The 25286-nt window shown below is 36.6% G+C and overlaps 1 protein-coding gene across 1 annotated transcript; it reads left to right on the top strand.

Moving 5' to 3' along the window:
• The first annotated feature begins 4190 nt into the window (after positions 1–4190).
• Positions 4191–23990, top strand: LOC145996532 (lysozyme-like). The gene is made up of 5 exons (XM_083133034.1): positions 4191–4480; positions 8192–8374; positions 17886–17959; positions 20901–21039; positions 23656–23990. Exons 1-5 carry the CDS (start codon positions 4420–4422, stop codon positions 23673–23675), a joined length of 477 nt encoding a protein of 158 aa, XP_082989160.1. The 5' UTR covers positions 4191–4419; the 3' UTR covers positions 23676–23990.
• Positions 23991–25286: the final 1296 nt, after the last annotated feature.

Here is a 25286-nt window from a genome sequence, read left to right on the forward strand (position 1 = left end):
ACGCATGGTGGACGTTCTCGTCTTTTCACCGACATGTGCCACCGTGCCTATCGCCTATTGCTTAATACAGAGTGTCCAAGAAAATGGTGGACACTTCGAACATTTGCTTTAATTTGTAGGGATACCCACATTTCAGGGTTGCAAGGTGTATGTAATTTATTGCATATGTTCGAGAATAACCAACTTTCTCCTTTGTCATTAAAAGTGCCTTAGTGTGATAGCCTGAGGTGAAACACGTCTGTTAGTGTCACGTGACAGCAACAGTGTTGCCAGTGTCCCTCGTAATTTATTCCCTTGTGCAATGTTTTTGAAACTTCGTCAAAGTTCTTTTTCTGTCAAATTCAATAGATGGCCATCCAAATTGTTCGTTGGTATTGTGAAATATTGCAATAATTTACCTCAGTGAGTTCTGTGCATCAATACACACGATTTGCAAAAAATACATTTTCCGCCTTTAGCAACACTTTGCTTATTTGTTATTAAAACATGCATGTTCTTACATATGTTTGTCTCTCTAAATTTTCCCAATATACAGGGCATTCTCTTGGCAGAAAGCGTTTCTTCTCATTCCGTTTAGCTATTCCGTTATACGGTCGTAAACACCGGGTTGCGTGACTTTTCGGACACTCGTATAACAATATTCGAAACTTTTTGTGAGGAGAATATATTGAATTTCACAACACAGGATTTTCGTTTTCACCCATTCTGCGGGCGTCCATGAGCTTAAAGCCGCGCCGGGTCAGGAACCGGCGTGGACCGCCTTTATGGCAGTCACCCGCTGTTAACAGCCAGTCAGCGAGCAGGGAAACAGGATTTTGTCAAAATGGTCGTTCTGTGCTGTGATTCCACACCGGTTAGTACAACGGCGGAAATATAGCTTTGCTAAGCTTACCGTATTTTTTCAGCAAATTACGGGATACCTTTTCTCAAGATCAATATTCTATTTTGCAATGGACTGATTCCACATCAATTCACCCAAAAAGAAAATCAAAATGTATCCCACCTATTCAGATTTTAATGTAACTTGGTGTATTTGTTAAGACTAGCATGGTATGAACACAATTATTTCTCTCTAGACCTCATAGTTACTGAGAAACACGAGGCTAAAGTTTCAGATTTTTTGCACGTTTATAGATATATGTGTACTCTGTTTGAAAAGTTGTCAGCAAGATTCCTTTGCACTGAGAGTCAGAAAAAACATTGTATTGTAAATTATGTTGATTTTTTGTGTCAACGTCTGACATCGCTGAAGGGCACTACAGTTATCATGCCATTTTTTTTTCACATTGAAGCTTAAAGTATGTTCTAAAAGGATATCAAATAAAAGTAGTGGCTTTCTCACTGCTTCTATTAATAAATCTTTATTAAAACAAATTTTATGTACATTGATATGGGTTATTCCATGCCAAATAATCACAAAAAAATGAACTTTTCAACCCGACCATTTCAGATTTTTATGAAATTTGCTAGGATGTAGAAGACATGAAGTAACTTACAAATGTAAAAGTTTAGTCCTCAGTGATACATGGTATTCATACAGCAGGATTGCCAACCTTATAACAAATGTAAAATTTAAATGCTTACAGGTCAAATAAAACAATTCATAACTTTGCTTCCAATTATGGTATAACTTTCATCTTGCGCTTGTTTTGAAGCTAAGGGAGCATATTTTTCACAGAAAATATATTTATATGAAAATATTGAAATATTCACTGCAAGGTCACATCATGTGACCTTTGACCTTGCATATATAAACATACGTATGTTCAATATTGTGGGGAATAAAGTATGTTACACAGTTAAATGCAATCTCTGTTTGGTGTTTCATTTCTCGATGACTTTGGAAACAGGAATAAAAAATAATTTGACAGTAGTATGTCTCCTTCAATGAAAAACCATATATACCAGCCTGGGTGATTTGACGTGGAATTAGTCAATGGGATCATTGTAAAGTTTACAGCATGGGCTTAACTTGAGGCCTAGAGGGGGCAGAATCAAAAAAGTGTTCTATGTAGTAAAAATTGCGTCTAGGACTATTTTGCTGTTCTTGTACGAATATTGTATTCTTCTCGTAAAATCACGAACAATGCACGTAATATGTAACCAACCCAGACCATGCCAGTGAGCAGTGTGTAGGTAACAGCGGATGGTCGCCGGTATATGCCGAGTTCAGTGTTGCTGACATCAGAATTTGAAATCAGTTTGCCTAGTTTGTTACTTTTTAGGCATAATTTAAAATAGCATAGAGAAACTATAAATAGTTTTGTATAAAATTATATAAAAAGTGGAAGTCATCAAAATACGGGACTTTTGACCGTCTCAACAGAAATTACGGCCGAGTGGTTAGCACATCGCGCTGCGACGCCAAGGATCCCGGGTTCGAATCCCGGTCTGGCTTGGTTGTTTGTGAAAGTCCATTCATCAATTTCATCATTTCATCACTCATCCCCATCTTCGCAAATTAGCCAAGAGGCACAAAACGCGAAGTAAAATAAACTAAATCAATCAATCAATCATTCAATCAACCAACAGAAATTACGAGACGTGTGAGCCAAAAAAGGGGACTGTTTCGTATATTACGGGACGAATGGCAGGCTTAAGGTTTGGCTGGACCTTTGACATTTTTTCAAAAAATGAAAAATTACATCAGCTTAGAATTCCTTCTAGAGCATTGACGAAAATGTTCATGTAGTTTTCTTTCACTATTCTCTAGATATTATCAATAGTTTAATAGACTTACGTAATCGCGAAACTATTAGGAATATCTAGATAATAGTGAAACACGAAAATTCACGTCAATGCTCTAGAACACTGGTTTCCAACTTCAAAAGGTCCGAGGGCCAAAATTATATCCAGCAGTTGATTGGCGGGCCGCATTTTGGGGCGGGGGATTAAAATTACAAAAATTGTAAGTACTGAACTGAAAATGAAGTACTTTCGCATGACCTAAATGTCTAAAGTGAGGCAATAAAAACAATGGAATCACAAATCAAAATTGTATAATTAGAATTTATTTCACAAAGACCCAATACTTATGGATGAATTGAAAGAAATGAAAAAAACACCATACAAATAAGAATCCTTCATAGTAAGTGTTCAATGTGAAAATTGAGGACGATCCACTTCTTTTATTAAAGTTGGAATAGTCACTTCAATTTCTGTATTTGAAAGTCTCAGAAGGTGAAGCAGTGAAGAATCTGCCAGTCGGCTTCTGTAGCGGTTCTTGATGAACTTCATATAAGAAAAAACACTTTCACACGTGTATGTGCTGCCGAACATCGACGTCATTCTTTGCCCAAAACTACGAAGGTTTGGAAAGCGTTCCTTTGAAAGGTATTTGAAAAACTCTGGCCCCTTTTCTTGCCTGGTTCGAAGGAACACATCGCCTTGCAAATCACACAATTCAAGTTGGAGAGAAGCTTCTTATTCTTCGATGTTAACGCCAAGAGTATTGCTAAATAGCTGGATGCTGCTTTTAAGTTCTTCAAAATCTTTAAATCTGAAGTCACACTCATCCATTATTTCTTTACTATTTACACTGCAGAAAAGTCCAGTGTTTCTTCATCTCTTGGTAGCTGCCGACAGCTTGGAAAATGGACCAGGTTATTCCTCTCGAAAGCAACGTTGAAAATCTTCAGTTTATTACGAAATCCATTTATGTTTCCCATTAAATCTGACACCAGCTGGTTTCTTCCCTGCAGTTGCAAGTTCAGTTCGTTTAGATGACCTGTGATATCTGTTAGAAACGCCAGTTATTTAAAGAAGTCCACAAATAGAACGAATTTTAATAAAAATACATAAAATTAATGTATTTTGCAAACTGGCTTCACGGGCCGCAAAAAAAAGTCACCGCGGGCCGGCAGTTGGAAACTCCTGCTCTAGAAGGAATTCTAAGCGCATGTAATTTTTCATATTTTGAAATATGCAAGAAGTTTATCGAATGGAGATGAAAATTTGAAAATATTCGCCCATTCGCATGCCAAAGGTCCTGTCATCCTGACTGACCAAGGAAGAGTACCGTAACATTTTCCCACAGATAGAAAGTCACTGCTTGTTGACATTGCTTTTGAAAAGCCAAGTTTGGCGTGTGAACAACGTTCACGGCATAGACGAGCGAAGTTGCCCATGGCAATTACAGCAGAGGCAATCAGTCATCGCATTTAGCGATGACCAGGCAAGAACTTCGCAACCAACTCACTCCCGTGCGTCAGGAGCGCCGGCAACTGGTTACGGATGGAGGAGTAAATGAAAGTAAACTTCAAGGTCTGGCAACAATGTCTTGGTGGTTGCTGCTAAGAGTGAGATGTCGGCTGTGTTTTGCGTAGCTGATCCTTCCGTGGGCGATCAAGGAAAGGGCCTGGATTCTTGTGAAAAGTGATACCATCCCGATTGTTGTGGTTCCAACAGCTGGTGCACAAGATGGCCGCCAGCCCGTGGCTCTATTTGGCAACGGCCGTCGTACTGCTCTGCCCTTTTTCTGGTGAGTACGTTCAGCGGCGAGTTCCAGGTACTGGGACTGAAGGTTAACATACGGAAGACGTTTGTGAGAAATAAGGCCCGGTTTTTTATGTAGGAAAAACATGCGAAATATATAGGAGAAATGGGCGAAATATGTAAAAAACAAAAACCAAAATAACCGCATTTTTAAATATCTAATATATGGATGTCCGCAGGACTTTTCCAGGGAGGGGGCAAGCAAGGATTTTTTTCCCAAGAAACAAACGAGACATATTTTTTGCCATAATATTGACGCCTCCTCAAAAAACAATGTTTTAGTCTAAAATTATCATGTTCCATCAACGCCCTCATAATAATTAACATAAATTAATGTGACTAAATTGAAATTATGTTGAAAATATATAATTTGTATGTGGATACTCATTTTCCATGGGGGACGTGCTCCCCCCTTTCCCCCCCTTCCGGACGTCCATGATCTAATACGCTTATTCTTTACATAATTTCTGTAAGAAAAATAGTATTTTAAAATATTAGTAAAATTTAGTATGTATTCTAAATTAATTTCTCGATATTATGTATTTTATTTTAAGAAGTTTTCTTGAAATAATAAAATTTAAAATGTGCTAAATTGCATTGAAAAATTCGTAATATGATAATGTGAACTCTTTGAGTACAGTGTCACTTGATATATTTCACCTCGAGAGATGCATTCAAATTTCTACAATGTTGAAGAATATTCTCATTGAATGAACAAATTGATTTGCCAGGCAAAAAATAAAATGTACATTTAATGCAACAATGCATTATTTCTTTAAAGAAATATAAAGTGTTCCTGTTTCAGTACATGCCATGTTTGTGTGAACCACTAAATACATTTTGAGAAGTGTTTTCTATTTTAATTTTTGTAGAAGTCGAAGTTTGAATGTTTGTCCCACAATTATGGCTCCTTACTCAACGAAAAACCAGAAAAATGGTCTAAATACCGCACTTTATGTACAAATCAGTAATGTGAACAGGAAATACATAATACACCTCAAAATATGTAAAAATATGTAACATGACATTCACATAACGGTTCCTAACATCGTAATTCGTGAACATTTGTGGTTCTTGCTTATCTACATACAAAGGAAAAGATATGTAATTACATAAAAATCTGGGCTATAGTGATAAATATGAATGGAACGGTCGGAAGCAAAGAAATTAGTAGGCAAATTGTCCATCAGTGTGTTTATTCATTTTGTATTGCAAAGTGATGTCAGGGAAATGAAACATAACCGAGGACGAATGTTTCAGGAAGTAATTTTTAGGTCTGTCCTTAATTTGCATATTTAACAATCTATTGAATTGCATTATAACTGCACAAGTTTATTATTTGTGGTTTCTAAAATCAAAATTTAGAACATTATGACCATAATATTAACATTTAATAACCGTATATTACAGGATAAAAATTTACTTACATTTTCTCGCAAACTTTGTCGCATTATCGAAGATGTTTAAATATGTAAGTCGACACAGGTGCTTTATGTGTATAAATATGTACATACGTATGTATATGTATAAATAACGCGAGGAATTAATAATCTAGAAGAATTCAGAGGAATAATTATCTATCTATATAAAAATGGGTGTATGTATGTGTGTATATAATGTTTGTTCCGGCATAACTCTCGAACGCCTGGAGCAATTTCAACCAAACTTGGTACACATATCACTTACAATGTATAAAGAAATACTGTGAGGGTAAGACACCTCTGGCACCCCAAGGGATGGGGGTGGGAAGGGGTGACATGTAAAAATAATCGAAAACTACCGATAGTGTGGAATCCATAGTTTTCGGGGTCGCTAAGATGAATTGTGAGACTCCCAATGCCGTTCAACTCCAAGTTCATTTTACACTATAGTTAGAATTCATTATTTTCCTGTCTACTAGAAGATTGGGATAAATAAATACCCGGGCAACGCCAGGTAATCAGGTAGTTAGGAATAACTCTCATGTTGTTCTCGTATTTATTTGGAGAAGTTGTCACCATCTCTTATCAAAATCATTTTATTTGCAAAAAATTGCTACTCTGACAGCGCAGAGTATGTCATTTTCTTTTCTACGTGGTTTGTTGTAAAACACCTGATTCCGCCAGCAACATCTTACAAGGCCAAGTATGTACACGGGAATCCCAAGAACAAGCAGTCGCTTCACGCTCTACAGGATATTTATTGACCCAACCAGACCATCCACAAACGCTGCAATGATGAGGAGATGATGAAAAGAGATAACCAGGATGCTTAAGTAGGATTGTGACGTATCATACGGCAGCCAGTGGCGTGCCCAAAAGGGGTGTTGGCCCAGTATCCCCTCCAAAAAAGAACATCGAAGCCAGGAAAAGATGGCTCATTTAAAAGAAAAAGTGTACGTGCCACCGCACCCCCTTTTCGAAAATCCTGGGCACGCCACTGACGGCAGCAAGTTCAAATGACTTTTTAGTAACAAATATCACAAATTTGTCACAAATCCAATTCATGTACCTTTTAGTATTCGTGAGTCTATGAACACCAGTAAAACAAGTTTCCCTTAAGAGCAAGAAGTACGTGACACAACAATCCACATGCAAATAAGAATCGCATTCAGGTCTCTGCAAAATCAAGGGGCACTTGGAATTGTAAATTTCACTGCTTCTGGTTCCAGTGATCAAAGTCTCCACATTTTTATAGTAATATCAATAATAAAAATAAATGTGTAATAAAATTGATTTTATTAGTTTATTATAGTTATTATTGTATAATAACTATGGCCGTAGTAATAATAATTATTGTTTACATTTTTTCTACTAATCAAGTTATATAAATTTCTGGCGCCGCCAATCAACCGCGCAGAATTTCGGATCTGTCCCCCCTCAAAAAAAAAAAAAAAAAAAAAAATGCTGGGTACAGGCCTGTAGTGTAACGTATATTCTGGTTACGAGACATCCTCCTGACGTATCCAGGATTTCTCATTCCTCTGGCCTCCAGGAGGTCCTTCTGGTACTGATGTTCGCCAATACCCACTTCTCCTACTGCGATTCCAGTAAGATACCGTCTCTCCCACCCCTAAATTGTCTTGAATTACTAATCTCCACACTTCTTACTAGACGTGTACTAATTCATAGTGATGAAGAACTTTTAACAGATAAAAATTAACAACAAATAGGCTTCCTACCACTCGCAGTTAGTAGCTTTGGCAACTTTAAATCCCTAACCTATTAACTCTTTTATCCAATTTCATACACTTTACACTAGTATTACTAACCTGTTTCTCTAACTTTAAGATCTTAAAATCAATAATTGTAGATCTAACACAATAACATTTTAACCCTACTACTAATACTATTATATGTAAACCAATGATTATTCTAATTATTGGTCCTTTTTCTGGTGTGATATTAAATCATACCATCAAGTAAAAAAAAATAAAAATAAAGAACAAATATAAACGGAGGAATCCGGTAAATATTTCGCGTAACTGACTTTCCGGTATAATTTATGGCACCGGGACAATAGCACATACCTCCGAATGTATGCGGGTGGAGGAGGACATTTTTCGCCCCCCCCCCCCCCTTTATTTTACCGTTGAGACTGAAAAATGATGTAGGAAGTTTCGTGTTTCATTTGATCGTGTACGGATAGCTCTACAGTAGACAGAATAGTAAAAGCTACTAAATTTAGTGTGGTTTCACTTGTCTATTTTTGTTTGCAGCCCTCTACCTGACCAATCTGAACGACCCCTGCATGAGGTGCCTCTGTGAAGCCGCAACCGCCGGCTGCAACGTGAGCTTCGGCTGCACCAAGGGCTACTGCGGGCCCTTCTACATCTCCAGGATCTACTGGGCGGATGCAGAGAAGCACGTGTTCCCGGAGGATGACCCCGAAAGAGAAGGAGGTGAGGTTGCAACTTCAAGGCCCGCCTTAGGTGGAAGTATTTCCTTTAATATATTTGCTAGCACAAATGCTCCCAAAAAGCAGAGCATTCTTATAGTAGTCAATACTTTACGCGGAAGTGTTTCATCTAACATTCCGGTTAGCTATTGCTGAGTGACGCGTGCAGAGAACATTAGATAATACGAGGCAAGTCAGTAAGTAGGACACAAGCGTTTATTTTTTATATAAAAAAAATACTAAGTGAGAGACTGACTTGAAAACCGTTTTTATTTTTCAACATAATTTAATTATTTTTTAACGCCTTGTTTTAAATGGTGGAGTTAAGGCCGTACAAAGCCTTTTCTTCCACTCAACCATACACATAAAATTATACATTATTATATTATACACAAAGTACTTGTACATTAAGTCATTTCACATAGGTCCACACACACACGCATTATACTCATACACACAAGTCTTAACGCCCTGAATTTAACACACAAAATACAAAAGATATATAATACACAAAATACAATATATGGAATGCAAAATTTTAAATTGTATATAAGTAATTACAAAATATTTTAAGAATTAATGCACTTGCATATGCCCTTTAGTCTGCTTGACAGGGAAAGATCTAACGAGAATTCTGAAGAGATTGGCGAACACGTCTGCTAAAGGAAGCGACGGAGCTTACTGTTCTAGTGCTTTCTGGCAACTCATTCCATAGTCTTACAGCCGATACAGAGAAAGAGTTGGAGAAGATGTTTGATCTGTGGACGGGGATAGAGAGAGATGAGGAGCTGCGTGATCTGGTGTCGCGATCGTGAAATTCGTGAAGAAATTGGAAGCGAGAGAGGAGATAGGAAGGTGACTTGAGGTTGAGAACTTTGTAAAGTAAAATCAGTGTGTGCAGCGTTCGTCTTTCTTGCATACGTAGCCACCCCAATTTGAGAAAATAAGGTGATAGGTGGTCCTAATATTTTAAATTAAAAATGTATGGTACGCAGGCATTTTGAACACGTCTAACTGACTCACCTGTGAAGCCGGAATACGCTACGTCACAATAATCTAATGGCATAAAACTAGGGACTGACATAGTTTGGCCTTGATAGAGGTGGGGAGGAACTTGTTCATGCGTCTTATAGAATACAGAGATAATCTCCACCAACATTGATACACTTATCCCATAGCTTTGTCAGTCCAAAAACTTGCTGCATAAAAGTATTTTGGCTGCTGTCCCAGCCAGAGTCGCACCTTACCTTCAACATCTTCATCATCCGAGAAACGTTTATGCTGCCACAGTGCGCACACTTTTCGGAAATTCAAATGGCCATGCATTATGCTGTAGGCTTAACCATGAGAACACCCTATTGCAGTTGCTATGCTGTCATTCATCTGTAAACTAGAACCGTCTCCTCCACCCGTATCATCTCCACGCACACTCACCTCAGTTAGTACAGCGGCAGTTTGTTTCTTTATACAGCATATTTGCAGATGATATAACCTACAAGTGTATCAATATACGCTGTATAAAACACACCTTATTACTAACATTGTTGACTGTAAACTCACGGTCGCCATTTTGAAACTGAGCTGCCCATGCGTGCGTCTGCTATCTAACGACTGCTAACTGAATATCATCAAACTGGACTGTGCTGACATCTAATGACACCTTTAGAAACTGCTCACTACTATTTTCAGCTATCTACATCAGATTGTGACCTATTTACTGAATTCCCCTCACGTACTATAGAGCATGAATGGTACCGAGTTACGCGGTTCTCATACTAATAAATTTAAAGAGGAAGAGATGTAATTTAAAAAAGTAAGTGTTTATTTAATTAATGAGATATCGTGTAAAGAAACTGAAAAGCAACACATTTTTTGTCACACCAAGAACCCATCAACCTACATAGTGAGATGTTTCTGTCTATGAGCCAGTTCCCGGTGTTCACAATTGAAACACCCAGTGCTAGTTATTCCCACCTTCTTATAGGTGAGAATGAAAAACTAATGACGTCTTATGTTAACAAAATAAATGTGTGTGTATGTGTGTGTGTGTGGTGCATGCGTGTAACTACATGAATGCACGATCATTTATGATCATACCACAATATTTTTAGTATATGTTACAAAGGCGCGTGCATGAAGTTTCCATTAGACATCATGTTTACACGCAGGGGAGAATTTGCCACTAGTCTAGACGGCACAAAAAAGACATGCTGAGGGCAGAAGGGACAAAGATTATATCAAGTATTAACATTTCATAATATTGTGATAATAGCAAAATAACAGCATGCCAAGCCTCTCATTCATCAGTTTGCTGCTATGAAAGCCAGAAGGAAACAGTTTTAGGAGACTGATCTCTGGTTAAATCTAAGTGCATTGTTTTATCAAAGTTTTATGAATAATATTTACTCAGATATATCTATCTTTTAAAGTTTACAAGTGTTATTAATACAGAGCATGCAATTAGTACAAGTGAAGTTTCATGCTAACAAAACTGTTCAGTATAATAATAATAATATCGCCAGGGCCCAGAACAAAGCATAGTCTAGGGACACAAATTTTTTCGAGTTACGCTTAGCCATGTAGCAGGCAGGAAACACCAAAGAATGTGTTAACTTCGGCATAAAGCATCTTCCAGTTATTGCAGAGGTAAAGTGGGGTGAGACGGAGAAACCTAGGAGCTTATAGGTGGACAGCATGCAAGTTGGATCTTGAACAGAAGAGACGGGGTTCTGGAGTTTCAGACGATATTTGTGGATTTTGGATTTGGGAAGGCGGTTGTGATTTTGAAAGAGAGTCGAGCGGAAGAGTCTGAAAAAGAGCGAGACAGGTTTAGTTTGGAAGACAGTCGATCTTTATTCAGGCCCGTAGCTAGAATTGATCTCCGGGGGGCGGGGGGTCACGGGTTATCAGGGGGGCTTTGTAAACCAAGTGCATTTTTTAAAAAAAAAATAACAGTATTAAATGATGATAAATTATGTGTGTGTGTATGGGGGTTATTAAGTTATATGAAATATCATACAAATACTACATTTCTTACATCTTTTAAAACATCTCTTGAAGTGCTAATCACTGATCTGATACTGAAATCATCCCTTACACACACCATACTACTACAGATAAATATCTGTACAAGAAACAAATGCACAATATTCATAGTACGTACCATACATTCTATCATGGGCCGAAGAAATAAAACTCTCCTTTGTTCCCAAAACTTGTGAGCTGTTGACATTCGATGCAAATGCGAAGGGAATTTGCATGATGGCATCAAAAAGTCACAGATTTCTGTCTAATCGGAAAGTCGCAACAGGGACAGCGAAGGTACAGATAAAGAAGCTCTCCTATTAAAGAACTTACAAAGTCTAGATAATCTTCTAAATACTTGCAGCTACTTAGACTGAAGCTCACAAACTAAATGAGCGAATGTAATAGATACTGTTCATATTCTGTGGATTTATCCTTAAAGTTGTGAGCTGTCTACATTTTCACTCTTCACTGCAAACAAATTATACAAAATAGTTTTACCTAATGTCATGGGGGCTCACGGCAGTTCCAGGGAGCTCAGCCCCCCCTCCTTTGGCCCCTACCTGGCTACGGGCATGTCTTTATTATGGAAATTTAACGTCAGTTCGAAAGTTTGTTCGGGATAGAAGTGCCTAACAACAGGGTGTGCGAGAGTTAACTTCGAAACTCTTCGAGAACGAGACAGGTAATATGCTTTTATCTCATGCGCCAACGCTGCCAATGCAGGCTTAGGTCATTTTTAACCTGAAAATGTGTGAGTTGCCATTCATTTAAAGGTTGTGTAGATTAAGTTTATCTAGGTACCTCCGCAGATGAAGGATGCAAGAAAGGAGTGCTTACGAGCTACCGCTTGCCCCCCAATGGTAAGATCCCGAACCTGCAAGGTCCTTTACAAACTGTAGAGGCAATAAGGTTCCTTACGCATTACATGTCATCAGAAGAAAGAAGTGTTTAAGGAGGTTAGAAAAAAGAGCCGAACCCTGTGGCGGAGTGGTTAGCACATCGCGCTACGACGCCAGGGGTCCCGGGGTCGAATCATGGCCTGGGCATGGGTGTGTATGTGTCCATTCATCAATTTCATCATATCATCACTCATCCCCATCTTCGCAAATTAGCCAAAAGTCGCGAAGTTAGGAAAAAGATGAAAGAAACGGTAGAGAATGGGAGGAAGGAAGAGAATCAAAGTAGACAGAGAGAGAGAGAGAGAGAGAGAGAGAGAGAGAGAGAGAGAGAAGGAAGAAGGAAAACGTGACAGTTGAAGAAGGAGGAATAAAGAAGATAGACAATACACACGCGCACAGAGGGGAGGAGAGAGAGAGAAAGAAAGAGGGAAGCCAAAGGAGAGAGAGAGATACAGGGAATTAAAAGAGAAAGAAATATAGAAATAAGAGAGAGAAAGAAATAGAGAACAAGTAGAGAGAAATGGAAAAGCAAAACAGAAAAGAGAAAGAAACAGAAAGGAGAGAGAGAGAGAGAGAGAAAGAAATACAGAAGTCACAGAAAGAGAAAGAGAGACAAACATAAGCGAGACAGAGATAGAAAGAAAAGCGAAATTTAAAAGAAAACCATGCAGACAGAGAGAAGGAAGGAAAAGGAATAGCAGAATATCAATAGAGAGGGAGAATAAAGAAGAAACACATAATGTGACGAGAAACATAGAAATGGTCAAGAAGCTAACTAACTAACTCTCTAGCCTTCTTAAACCCGAAGGTTCATGGCTGCAGCAACACACGCCTTCCACCTGTCCCTATCTTGAGCAAGATCTATATACTCTTTTCCATCCCTACCGATTTCCCTTAGGTCCATCTCAACGTTGTCCCTCCATCTTCGTCTTGGCCTTCCTACAGGTCTCTTACCATCAGGTTTCCCAACAAGAATCCCGTAAACTCCTCTTTCCTCTCCCATTCGTACCACATGACCTGCCCACCAAAGTCTTCTTGATTTAATAATTCTAATAATATGTGGACATGAATACAAATTATGTAGTTCTAAATTATGTAACCTTCACTCATCTGTCTCCTCATCCCTTTTAGGTCCAAATATTTTCCTAAGGATCTTATTTTCAAATACTCTCAATTTATGTTCCTCTTTCAATGTAAGGGACCAAGTTTCACACCCATATAATACTACAGGCAAAATTACTGTTTTGTATATTTTAACTTTTAGTTTCTTAGATATTAAACGAGAAGACAAAAGTTTATGAAGAGAGAAGTAACATGCATTTCCTGAATTAAGCCTACTTTTTATTTCCTCTTTAATATAATTTTCATTTGTTAATATTACTCCTAAGAATTTTAATTTGGAAACTGGTTCAAACGAGTTGTTATCAATAATTATATTTTGATTATTACCTAACACTTGGTTTCGGCCAGTAAGCATATATTTCGTTTTCTCTTTGTTAACTTCCAAACCTATCTCTTTAGCAGTTTTGAAAAATATTTTAGCATTATTCTTAATTTTATTCACATCATCCCTCAGTAAGTCTACATCATCTGCATATGCTAACAACTGAGTCACACCATTTAATTTTAGTCCTTCTTTAGTTTCTTTTACCTTCCTTACAGCATATTCTAAGGCAAAATTAAAGAGCAATGGAGATAATGCATCTCCTTGTTTTAACCCATCATGAATTGTAAATTTGTCAGACATATTAATACCCACACGAATTTTACTTTCTGTTTCACTGGTGCATATTTTTATCATACTAACAAGCTTCTTAGGTATTCCAAACTCTACTAATATATTATATAATTTATCTCTTTTGACCGAATCATATGCTTTTTTGAAATCAATGAATAGCTGATGGACATTTTGATTATATTCCCACTTTTTTTCGAGTGTCTGTCTGATGTGAAAAATTTGATCTGTAGTTGATCTGTTACGTCTAAATCCACATTGATAATCACCTATAATTTCATTAGCATATGGGGTTAGTCTTGTTAAAAGAATGTTGGACAATATTTTGTATGTTGTTGAGAGTAGAGAAATTCCACGGTAATTATTGCAATTCATTTTATCACCTTTTTTAAACACAGGAACAATTATGGATTCTTTCCACTGTTGAGGGATTTCTTCTTTATTCCATATTAAATGAATTAATTTATGAATTTGACATATTAATAAATTTCCACCATATTTAATTAACTCAGCTGGTATTAAATAAATGCCAGGTGCTTTGTTATTCTTTAGCCTTTTAATAGCATCTTTAACTTCAGTCAAGTTAGGTTCTGCTGTGTGGACTTCATTTACTTCTGATTTATCTCCTACATGAACATTTAAAAGGTCATTAAAGTAGTTCTTCCATCTATTTAGAATATCGCTTGGGTCAGCTAGAAAATCACCGTCTTTATCTTTTATCAAGTTTACTTTAGGTTGCCACCCCTTTCTAAATTCATTTACACCTTTATATAAATCTCTGATATTTTTATTTTTGCTGTTTGTTTCAATTTCGTTTATTTTGCTTTTCAAGTAATCTCTTCTATTATAATTGCTTAGATTTGTATCATCCGAATTATTTAACCACCTAAGTCTAGCCTGATCTCTTATTTCTATTAGATTATGAGTAGAGCCCGGAAGTTTGGCAAAATGCCTCCTTTTATCTACTGCATATATTGATAAAATTTTTCCGGATATACGTTTCTTATGTTGTTTCGAATGTTTTGGAAGCCTTTTCATTTTGCCTATTTTGCCTATTTGGGACCGCACTGCCTATTTTTAATTATAATGCCTTTTTTTGTCCTTTTCAATGAAATTTGACATTTTTTTTTAAAAAAAATGTGAATATAAATTATTTTTCTCCCAAAAAACGTTGTTGGCATTTATTTTTCTTCCGTTTATTATGTGAATAATTTTCGCCTTATTTAAGTAATATTGAACTCACGCATGTTTCAACATTGCTGAAGGAGAAAAGTGTGAGAAAAAAGTATTTCATGCTGAGTTAGGTTATTGCCTTTCGGTTAACATTTCTTGTGCATGATTGACTGCTGAAGTGGACAGGTTGATTTCGAACACAAAGAAAATATTTCTGAAATCTCCCTGTCGAACCAGAAAATTTCAGGAAGTTGCGATTGAGCTTAGTTTACCTCAGCAACCAGTCTTGACGAGATAGGGAACCTGGATATCAGCAGCTATATATTATGCTAACAACCTTCAAAAAATCAGTGAGGTGATAGATTCTCTTCCGGAAAATGAAGCGGCTTCAATTCGTGAAGTGAAAAAACTCCTGTGCTATTCAAGTTTACTTTTGCACATTATGGTGCATTGCCAGAGACAATTACAATTATAGCATCCATGAAAATCTTCGAGGAATCTATGCAGCAGATGATGGAAGTGCCAGGAGAAAAGGGGTGAGCTGTTGCGGAAAAATGCTAACGGGTAGTGAGTGCAAATGAGGACTTGAAAGAATTGAAAACAATTTGTGATATTCTAAAAGGTGAAAATGCTGTTACCAAAATGAGTCCAGCTACATTAGCTTGTTATATGTATGCTCCAATAACTTCTGTCGAACTAGAAAGATCATTTTCTATTATGAAAAACATTCTCTCTGACAGACGACTATCAATGAATGTTGAGAACTTAAAAAGCACCTTGTAGTTATATGCAATCAAGACGGAGAAAATTGAAATGCTCTTCCCAATTTAGATTTTAACATTTTGCCAGAAATTATAGATAAAAGAGCGACTTCTAAATGTGCCTTTTTCGGTTTATTTTGCCTTTTTTTCATTTTTAGTGCCTACTTACCACATTATAAATGCCTTTTAGCCTGCCTATTTTAACGAAAATAAATGCCTGAACTTCCGGGCTCTAATTATGACATTCATTATCAAACCATGGCTTACTTTTTCTTCGTTTATGGTATCCTATACTTTCTTTAGCTGCTGATTCTATTGCATTACGTATGTGCTCCCAATTCTTATTTACGTCTGTTTCATTTATATTTTCATCATCATTTAAATCCTGCAAAACATCAAATCTATTTGACAGTTTAATTTGGTAATCTTTCTTAATTCTTTCATCAGTAAACTTTCCTGTATCAAATTTTATAACTTTTATATTTTGTTGCTTATGATTTATCACTGAAAGTCTTTCTCTTAATTTAGCAATTTCTAAATAATGGTCACTGGCACAGTCAGCACCTCTATGTGTACGAACGTCAATTATACTAGTATGAAGTATACTATATATACTATAATGAAGTATAAGTATGAAATGGTCAAGAAGAGAGGAAGTAAACGCGAATGAATAGATACTAAAATTGAGAAAAGGTCGAATGCTAGAAAGAACATACAAGCAAAGAAAGAGACAAAAGATTTACAAATAAATGAGAGGGAGAAAGGAGAAGTACGTATTCTTCCTTATATTATTGCTAAATATTTCCTGAAAGTAGTGTTCTAGAATAGATTATTACAACTGTTTACACTCTTGTTATGGACCATTAATTTTAATGTAATATATCAAATGTACGCTAATTTAATTTATTGTGAATCTTTGTCCGAAGAATATCCTGTTAGAGGGTGGAAACTTAACGTTTATAGTCTCTTATTTTACAATAAATTTTACCTTGATCAGCGTTTGAGTGTTTTAAATTGTATGTATTTCTTTAAAAATAATTTTTCGTAGGTTTTTGAATATTTGAGATTCTAGTTCTCGCAAATTTTCGAGATGGTTGGACACTTACGGTTTACTAACATGGACGTAGAGATGTAATAATTAGAGGCACATATTTTTGGTAAATAAAAAAACAAAACTTCTGTACAAAAACAGAGTCGATTTCGGGTTCAAAAGCTGTATAAATAAAATAAAATTTCTGTGTTATAGCGGTGAATAATCACATCAAAAGTGCTATATAAAATGACATTTTGGTTTTAAAATTGTGAATATAATCCTAAACTTGATTTAAAAAATGCACTTATTACACAAAATAAACTTATTCCTTCTAATAGCACATTTATGTAGTTACCAGAGTATTAAGTTTATTCCTGTGTAGAGGTGTTCTTTTGCTTCTCAAATATTTACAGCAGAATTAATCAATGTTCCGTGAATTGCATAACTCACAGGATACTTCAGACTTCAGAAAGTGTCGCGTCGGTATATAAACGGTAAATTTCGTGTTTAGGAGTATATTTCGTATTTTGCAGTTCATTTCGCATTATTTCGTGACAAGACAGGATAGGAAAATGCACCTCACACCTTTCAGAAACATGAAAAATGAACGTTACAGGATGTTATTTTATTTCATATTTCGTGTTTTCATCAAAAACGAAATTTGCTTGCGAATTATGATCTTATTTATGTGTATAGTCAAGTAATAAATATATATTTTGTGCGAATATCTCTTTAATGCATTTATTTTGTTTAATAATATGTTAATTATAGTAGTGGGTTAAGAAAATTATTTATTGGGTTTTTATTTTTATGGTTAATAAGTAGAATCTATTAATAATCAAGATAATAAATGAATTACAGTCTTATGCATATTTCTATGTTTACAGCTTACCAAGACTGTGCCAACGAGTATGGCTGCGCGAAACACATTGTGGAAAACTACATGGCAAAGTACGGAAGGGTGAGTGGTTATAGGTTTCCCTTATTTAAATGCACTTTGTAATGATGCGATCATTACTTGATCCTTTTTATTTTATGTGTTTATTAATTAATTGAATTGGGTCGGTCGGTTTTAGTTTCATGTGTTTTGGTAATGTTGTGTATGTCTATGTATTCCTGTACGTTTGGATTTTTGGCCGTTGGGGTAGGTAGGTGCGTCGCTGGACAGCCGACCAGCGGGAAGTTTCCAGTAACGGGTTAAGTCATTAGCGGGGCCTAGGGAAGGGAGCGGCAGTGTTGCCACATGAAGGGAAATTTCCCTTTTGCAGGGAAATTCGGACAGAAATTTGAGCCAAAAGGGAAAATGGAATTTCGATGAAAAATACCACAATTGCAGGGAAATTCTAAGGTCATCTGACTACATTATTACAGTTTATGATAATTTCGAATTTCATATAGGCTACACATTTTTATGTTATTTATTTATTTTGCTATTCCTACTTGTTTCTGCTCCTTTAAGTTTATTGTACGTTGCTTTTATGCATCTTTGGATAAATATTAACGATTAAATGGATTCCTGACCAGGATTCAAACCTGGGGCATCTGGTCAGGAATTGATGAAACTGAAATGTGATTTTTTTTTTCAAACTAATAACGAATTCAAGGGAATACTTAAGTACGTACTACTACTGCTTGCACCACCACCACTAATAATGCTGCTACCACCATTACTACTAATTATTATTATTATTATATAATTTGCTTAGGTGAAGGGAAAAATTGGTCCGAAAAGGGAAATTTTGTCCCTTGGAAAGGGAAATTGTGCCCTCATATTGTGGCAACACTGGGGAGCGGTGGCTCTCTTCTCTAAGGGGAGCGGCTGGGCGAGCTTTCTTTCCTTACTATGTGAACCGACGGGGATGTTAACTTTCTTTCTTCTAATACACACACTTGCTCTCTTCACATTATTTCAATAGTACATTTCATGTGGGAAACCGGGTACACACGTACACATACCTTCAGCCACCTTTCTTGCACTGAAGGGTTATTCTTTTACTCGTGAAGTCAGTGGCTACACGAGTCTACACACTCTCTTCGGGAAGGAGGAACAGGGCACACGGAAATGGGATTTTTTGCGAATAACGACCAAGATTTAACTCATGTAAATAAGATAATATGAATAAACCTGCATATATCAAAAGGGAAATGGGAGTTATATTATGATTTGAAGATATGCCTGTCTATTGCCAATAGTTATATCCACAGAACTTCAGATACTGCATATTTTGAACCTAGGGACAAGGTTTTAAAATGTATGGGTGTGTATGTTGAAGGTGTGAAGCGCCTTTACAACTTAATAACCTCTGCTTTCATTATTTGATGGCATGTTGCAAAAACTGAAACAATGATTGATTTTGACAGTGTTGAGTAATTCTTTTCATCATTGAATGCTTAAAAATAAGTATAGCCTTTAGTTTTATGCTTAATGTGTGTTTATAATATTAATTTTCAATTCAACTTCCTTAAAAATTAGGGTATAAAACATTATTGTTTTGTGATTAAGTTCGAAAAACAACAGGTTAATTCTTGCATTCATATTATAGGTTCATAGTTTATATCCTCCTTGTTAGTTTTACTCACTAATAACGTAAATAAATTACTTTGCTGAGTTTGAAGACGCTATGTAGGTATTTCAAACGTTGTAGCATTATAAGGAATAACTCTTACCAGAGATCTATTGGATGCACATGACTCAACACGGACTGGCGGAAGCCGGTACAGTTATACCTTTCCCCAAAAGAATGGTTTTGTAATACGAACTATGTTACTACATAGTGCGTCAAGGAATTGAGGAATTGCACTGCCAAGGAATTGTTGTTTTAAGTCCACTTTATGCACAGATAGACTAATCGGGACTGGACGTACAGTTTAAAGTGGGATCGAATCCACTGTGTATTGTGCCTTCAGACAATGCTAAAGAAGATTTATGATAATCAGGAAATTTACTTTTTGTCAACTGGTTCTAACGGTATTTTTTGATATTCAATAAATATTCAATTCTTTATCTGTTTGGCATTAGTTCCCTTGCCAGGCACTTGGTTTTGTACAAATTTTGGTGATATTAACTACACGTAAGCTAGATCATGAATACGTGTTCTCTATTCTTATTTCATAATTTACGTATCCATGTAATAATAACAATACAATATATATTTACATATTTTAATTAATTTAAACATTATTTATTATTATTATTATTATTAGTAATGATTCGGTCAGGGAACAAAGCATATTATGCCAACATACAATTACTAAAAAGCAAGTTAATTAGCAGATATACCAAACTATTGATTTACAAAACACTTATTAGACCGGTAATAACTTACAGTGCTGAGGTATTGACAATGAGTGTAGAAGACGAACAGCAATTAAAGAAAACTGAAAGAAGAATAATCAGAAAAATATATGGACCAATCAAGGATGGAGATTTCTGGAGAAGTCGAAACAATGAAGAGATAAATTCCATCTTAAAACAAAAGGATATAGTAAGATTTATTAAAGCCAGAAGAATTAGTTGGATGGGTCATATAGAACGTATGAATAAGGATAGAATGCCGCGAAGAATCATGCATCAGAGAATGTACTCCACAAGAAGAAGAGGCAGACCCAAACTAAGATGGCGGGATAGTGTCGTACAAGATCTACAAAGAATGGGAGTCCATGGATGGAGGGAGATGATATTGGACCGAAATGCTTGGAGGCTGATAGTGCAGGAGGCCAAAGCTCACCCAGAGCTGTAGAGCCAATTGGTAAGGTAAGGTAAGTAATGATTCGGACTCCTATGTAGAAATATAGTTCTACATACGCGCATGCCTTCGTGTATAGAACCACCCTTGATGTTACATTCTGCTTTTGTGTAATACATATAATAGCAGTTCCTTTTTGTATTCCTTCGCTAGTAGGACTGCAACAATGACGGAGTAACTGACTGCGAGGACTACATTAAAATCCACTTCAACGGAGGCGTTCGTTGTGAAGGATCCATAGAAGACACCATTTTTTACAGGAGGTACCAGAGGTGCAGCTCTGGAAGAGATATAGGTATGTTTCTATACCCCTTTGAATGTAGAAAATATATTGTTTAAGGCCAAAATTCAAAGTTGGACACCCTTTCTGAAGAGAGACAAATTTCAACCTTTCTTCCAGGTACGGGCGTGTGCAGGGTAAGCTAACGGGAATACAACCCTTCTCGAAATTTTGAGAAAATCAAAATTTTCAAATTATAGCAGTAAGGAACGCGGGAAAAACTAAAATGACCATTTTTGTCTTTGAACTACTTCCAAAACTAAGTTTGAAAAGAATAATTGTGGAATATTGTATTGTGTACCCCTCCTAGAACGCAACTATGTAATATCCAACTTTACAATTCCAGCACCAACCGAAAAATAATCCTGCGTACGTTAGTGCTTCCACATAGTACACCCTGGACTGCATTTTGCAGACTAACGTGGCTCTGGCGTCTGGTAGCTTTTTTTCTTTTGTGAGCTCACAAAATGTCCAAATCTCAAAGCTAACAGGTCTGTAGCAAGAGGTAGACTAGGGGAGCTATAGCCTAGGGGCGCCATTCAAAGTTTAAAAAAAAAAAAAAAAATCGGACGGAGAAATTTACACTTGGCACAGGTAAGGGGAGAAGGAAACATACAAGGTGTTACTCAACCCTTGCTCCCATTGAAGATTTTTCAAGTGATAAAATGCTCCCTAGACACTTCCTTTGAAGTGCCACCATATGAAAATACATGTCACCATTCGACTCCGTACATTCAAATTACAAGTCCGCTACTGAGAACATACTAATTATTATTCTTAACTTTATTTTTCTTTTTAACTTGTAGGCTTTTATTCTGGTAACACACTGCTGGACTTTTCTGTTTCCCAAAGTAGTGGTAAGTTTTGAAACATGTTCTTCAGAAACTAAGAATCATTCTTAAATATGCTGAGCTTTTTTTTAATCAGTAATGCAAACTACGAATCTTGGAACATAATCTGTATTATTCTTACTACGTTTTCCTTTGTTTTCTCGTTTCACGTACTAACTTTCTCCAGGCTTCTGGTTGTTTGTCAACCTAAGCCAGGCCAAAACCAAAAGAGCTCTTGTCTATTCCAAATCAATCAAAAGAGTGTTTTCTATCCCTCTCGCAGTGGAGACTTACTCCATACCGATTCGTCAAGTTTCCTATTATGCTAACAGATTACTGACTGTTTACCTCTTAGCTTGTTTGTCACACCCAGTGGCACAGGAACGGGGGGGATACAGGGGTACATTGTACCCCCCTAATTTTTTGAAGTGGGTACTGTACCTCCTATACCCCCTTGCTAATTTGACAGCACACGCAAGGTGAAAGAACCTATTTTAAGTTCGCCCAATAAAAAAAGTGTACAGTAGACTCGCGATTAACAGAGTCCCGATTAACCGTGGCTCCGGGTTAACCGAGGGAGTGGTTGGAAAACATTGCGCTTCATAACGCAACCCCCTGTTTGTTTATGGAGTCAAGTCACTGTCCGCGCAGCACGTGTTCGTTACATTGTCGGTGTATCCGATTGTTACGGTGGTGTAGGCCTATTCTAAGCGGGAAAAGTAATCTTCTCATTTATGTTGTACTAGTAATAAATAATTACTATACAGTTTTAAGTGTTGTTTCGTCATTTACGACCTATTAGCACATTATCTCCGTATTATCCGAGTTTTTCCGTATCCGAGGTAATCTCGGTCCCAATTAGCTCGGATAATCGCGAGTCTACTGTATATTGTTTATAACTTATAGGCCTAAACATTATCTTCCTTACCACAGAAACTCAAACCATTCTAAACATATTCTACTACATTGTGATTGCTACTAGTTAGTTCATTGACTAAAGTTCTTGGAAACCTCTTTAAGGAGATGAAAATTGTTTAAAATGTGTGTGGAACGATGGAATCAGATTTGCTCTCAGACAATCACGCTGCAGACGAATGCTCCTTTGCGTAAAGGGGGGTACACTTTTCTAAAGAAGTGGTCGCGTCGATTCGAAGATAAGATACAAATCTTCATCAGAAGAGTATATGACTGATCCCATTTTCTTTTGAATATATAAAATGGAATTTTCCAAAACAAAATACTTACACGAACGAGACGAGACACTACAGACCAACTTGGGGGTACAATGTACTGCTGTACCTCACCCATATTTATCATAACTTTGTAAGAGGGTGTTCGGAAAACTATACTTAAACCTACTATATATTAATAAGAGATTTTGAAAATAGAGTTCCGATTAGCCTATCTGAGCATGAAGTGAATCTAGAAAAAGTTTTAATAACTTCTGAGTGGAAATCGAAACAAAAATAAACACAAACATGAACGAGAAGGACCTCGCCACACAGGAGACGAGATGAGGCTGTGACAATTCTCGACTCATCGCATCGCGATATCATTCCTAGGTGAAATGATTTTTTTCCTAGACATTTAAACAGGGTTCAATTTGAGATATTATCAGAGGAGGGGGGGAGGGAATTATTTTTACCTATGTATTAGGTATACTTATAATTGAACAAATTACAAATTAATGTTTGATTCTTTTAATGTAATATTGTTAATGTGAAATACACACTGAACATTCACAATTAAAATACCTAGGTATATTTACTAGATTCTAATACAATTCATTTTCTCATTTCAGATGATGTTCACCACAAGTAATGACATTTTCAAAAATAGACCTATAATGGATTGAGGATATGTTTTACCCAATGTTAACCGAAGTGTTCATACGTTGGGTTACTACATACAGCGTGCTCGTTTACTGATTGCAGATGGTTTTACTTCGAAAAAATTTTACTTCTGAATTGGTGCAATTATTCTCTGTCCATGTTTGTACACTCGTGTTCACATAAAGTGGGACATTTTATAAGGTTGGACAGTTGAAGTATGTGCCACTTTATCTGAACAGGAGTGTATGTGTGTATTGGAGTGAATGTTACAAGTGTGAAAAATAAATGTCATTTTTAGCAACAGGTTAGGGTTGTTCTTTTAGTTAAAGTTTGCATGTATTAGTTGATTTCACTGATTGATTGATTTAGCACATCCAAGTCTGGAAAAAAAGGGTTCCCACAACAACAAGAATCAGACTTGAATTCCTTGAAATTCCTACAAACAGTTAACTTTTTCAGTTACTTCTGACTGAAGTTATATATTTTATTGTACTGTGAATCGTTCCATATTTAAAAACAATAAACATAAGCCATTGGAACAGAGTGTACTACGATTTCATATTTAGGAATGTATACAGTGGCGTGCCCAGGGGGGTTGCTGGGGGTTAAACCCCCCCATTGGTTTCGTCATTTAAAAAAATTCAAAGCAAAAATAAATTGTATTTCATAAATGTGTGTGAATACCAAATCGCCAATATTGTAAAATGTTTACATTTGGCAATGAGAAATGTATTTGCTTCTTCAATTACTTTTGATAATATTGGAGTTGAGTTACAGCAATGCACAGGCATTCATTCATTCCTTAGTCACTGAAAAGGAAAGAGAATTTCCTTCTCAGTATGGTCAAGAAAAGAGCCGTAACCCTTGGAATACGAACTGAAGGAATCCCTCCTCCCCTTTCTTTCACCCACGATGGCCCTCTAGGAGAATGACCCTCCCTTTCCTGTTACGAAAGTGCTGCTAACTTCCCTTTTCTTTCTTTCCCCTTCTTATACCATTTATGCCAGCAGAGCAAAGTTCTGTGAGATTTGAATCACTACAATTAGTAGGCAAAGTAAGTCAAAATCAAATCTCGCACCTGGATGCATATTTATTTCAAAATATCAATAATTATTATAATAATAATAATTGTTGCAGGCAGTAGCGAAGCATGGTTTTACGAAGGAGGCAAGCGATGTTTTGTACAATAGCATGCCGGGAGGAAGGGAGGGGTGAGGGATGCGTTATATAGCCCAACTGGCCCAGTCAGTTTCATAAACGAAATAAAAACAATTAATATGCCAAAATATTATACGATTTACTCTTGTGCTCTTTACAAATTAGATATTTTTTTCTCAACCAATTTCCAGCCTTCAGTTTATTGAATTTTCTTGTAACATTAGTGAAAGATCTCACTTGAATTTCTGCGTAAATAATTTAGCAGTTGCCAACACTACTGGTTGCTGTCAACACTGGTGACGTAATTTGAGCTGGACCAAGCTGGATGTATGGTTCAGACAGTCGACTTCCCGGAACCACAAACACTCGCCCCGTATCTTTTTCCCAAGTCCTGGTGTTCACTGGGGTTGTAGCGAGTTGCAGTCTGCAAGGTAGCAAGTCG

Source organism: Lepisma saccharinum, chromosome 12, assembly GCF_977018435.1.
Source record: "Lepisma saccharinum chromosome 12, izLepSacc3.1, whole genome shotgun sequence".
NCBI lineage: Eukaryota > Metazoa > Arthropoda > Insecta > Zygentoma > Lepismatidae > Lepisma > Lepisma saccharinum.

What these genes read in the sequence shown, in the direction of transcription:
- LOC145996532 (XM_083133034.1), top strand. Translation starts at nt 4,420, where the DNA reads ATGGCCGCCAGCCCGTGGCTCTATTTGGCAACGGCCGTCGTACTGCTC. An exon ending in ACTGCTCTGCCCTTTTTCTG is followed by an intron (nt 4,481 to 8,191) that starts GTGAGTACGTTC and finishes TTTTGTTTGCAG; the next exon opens with CCCTCTACCTGACCAATCTG. An exon ending in CAGCTCTGGAAGAGATATAG is followed by an intron (nt 21,040 to 23,655) that starts GTATGTTTCTAT and finishes TTCTCATTTCAG; the next exon opens with ATGATGTTCACCACAAGTAA.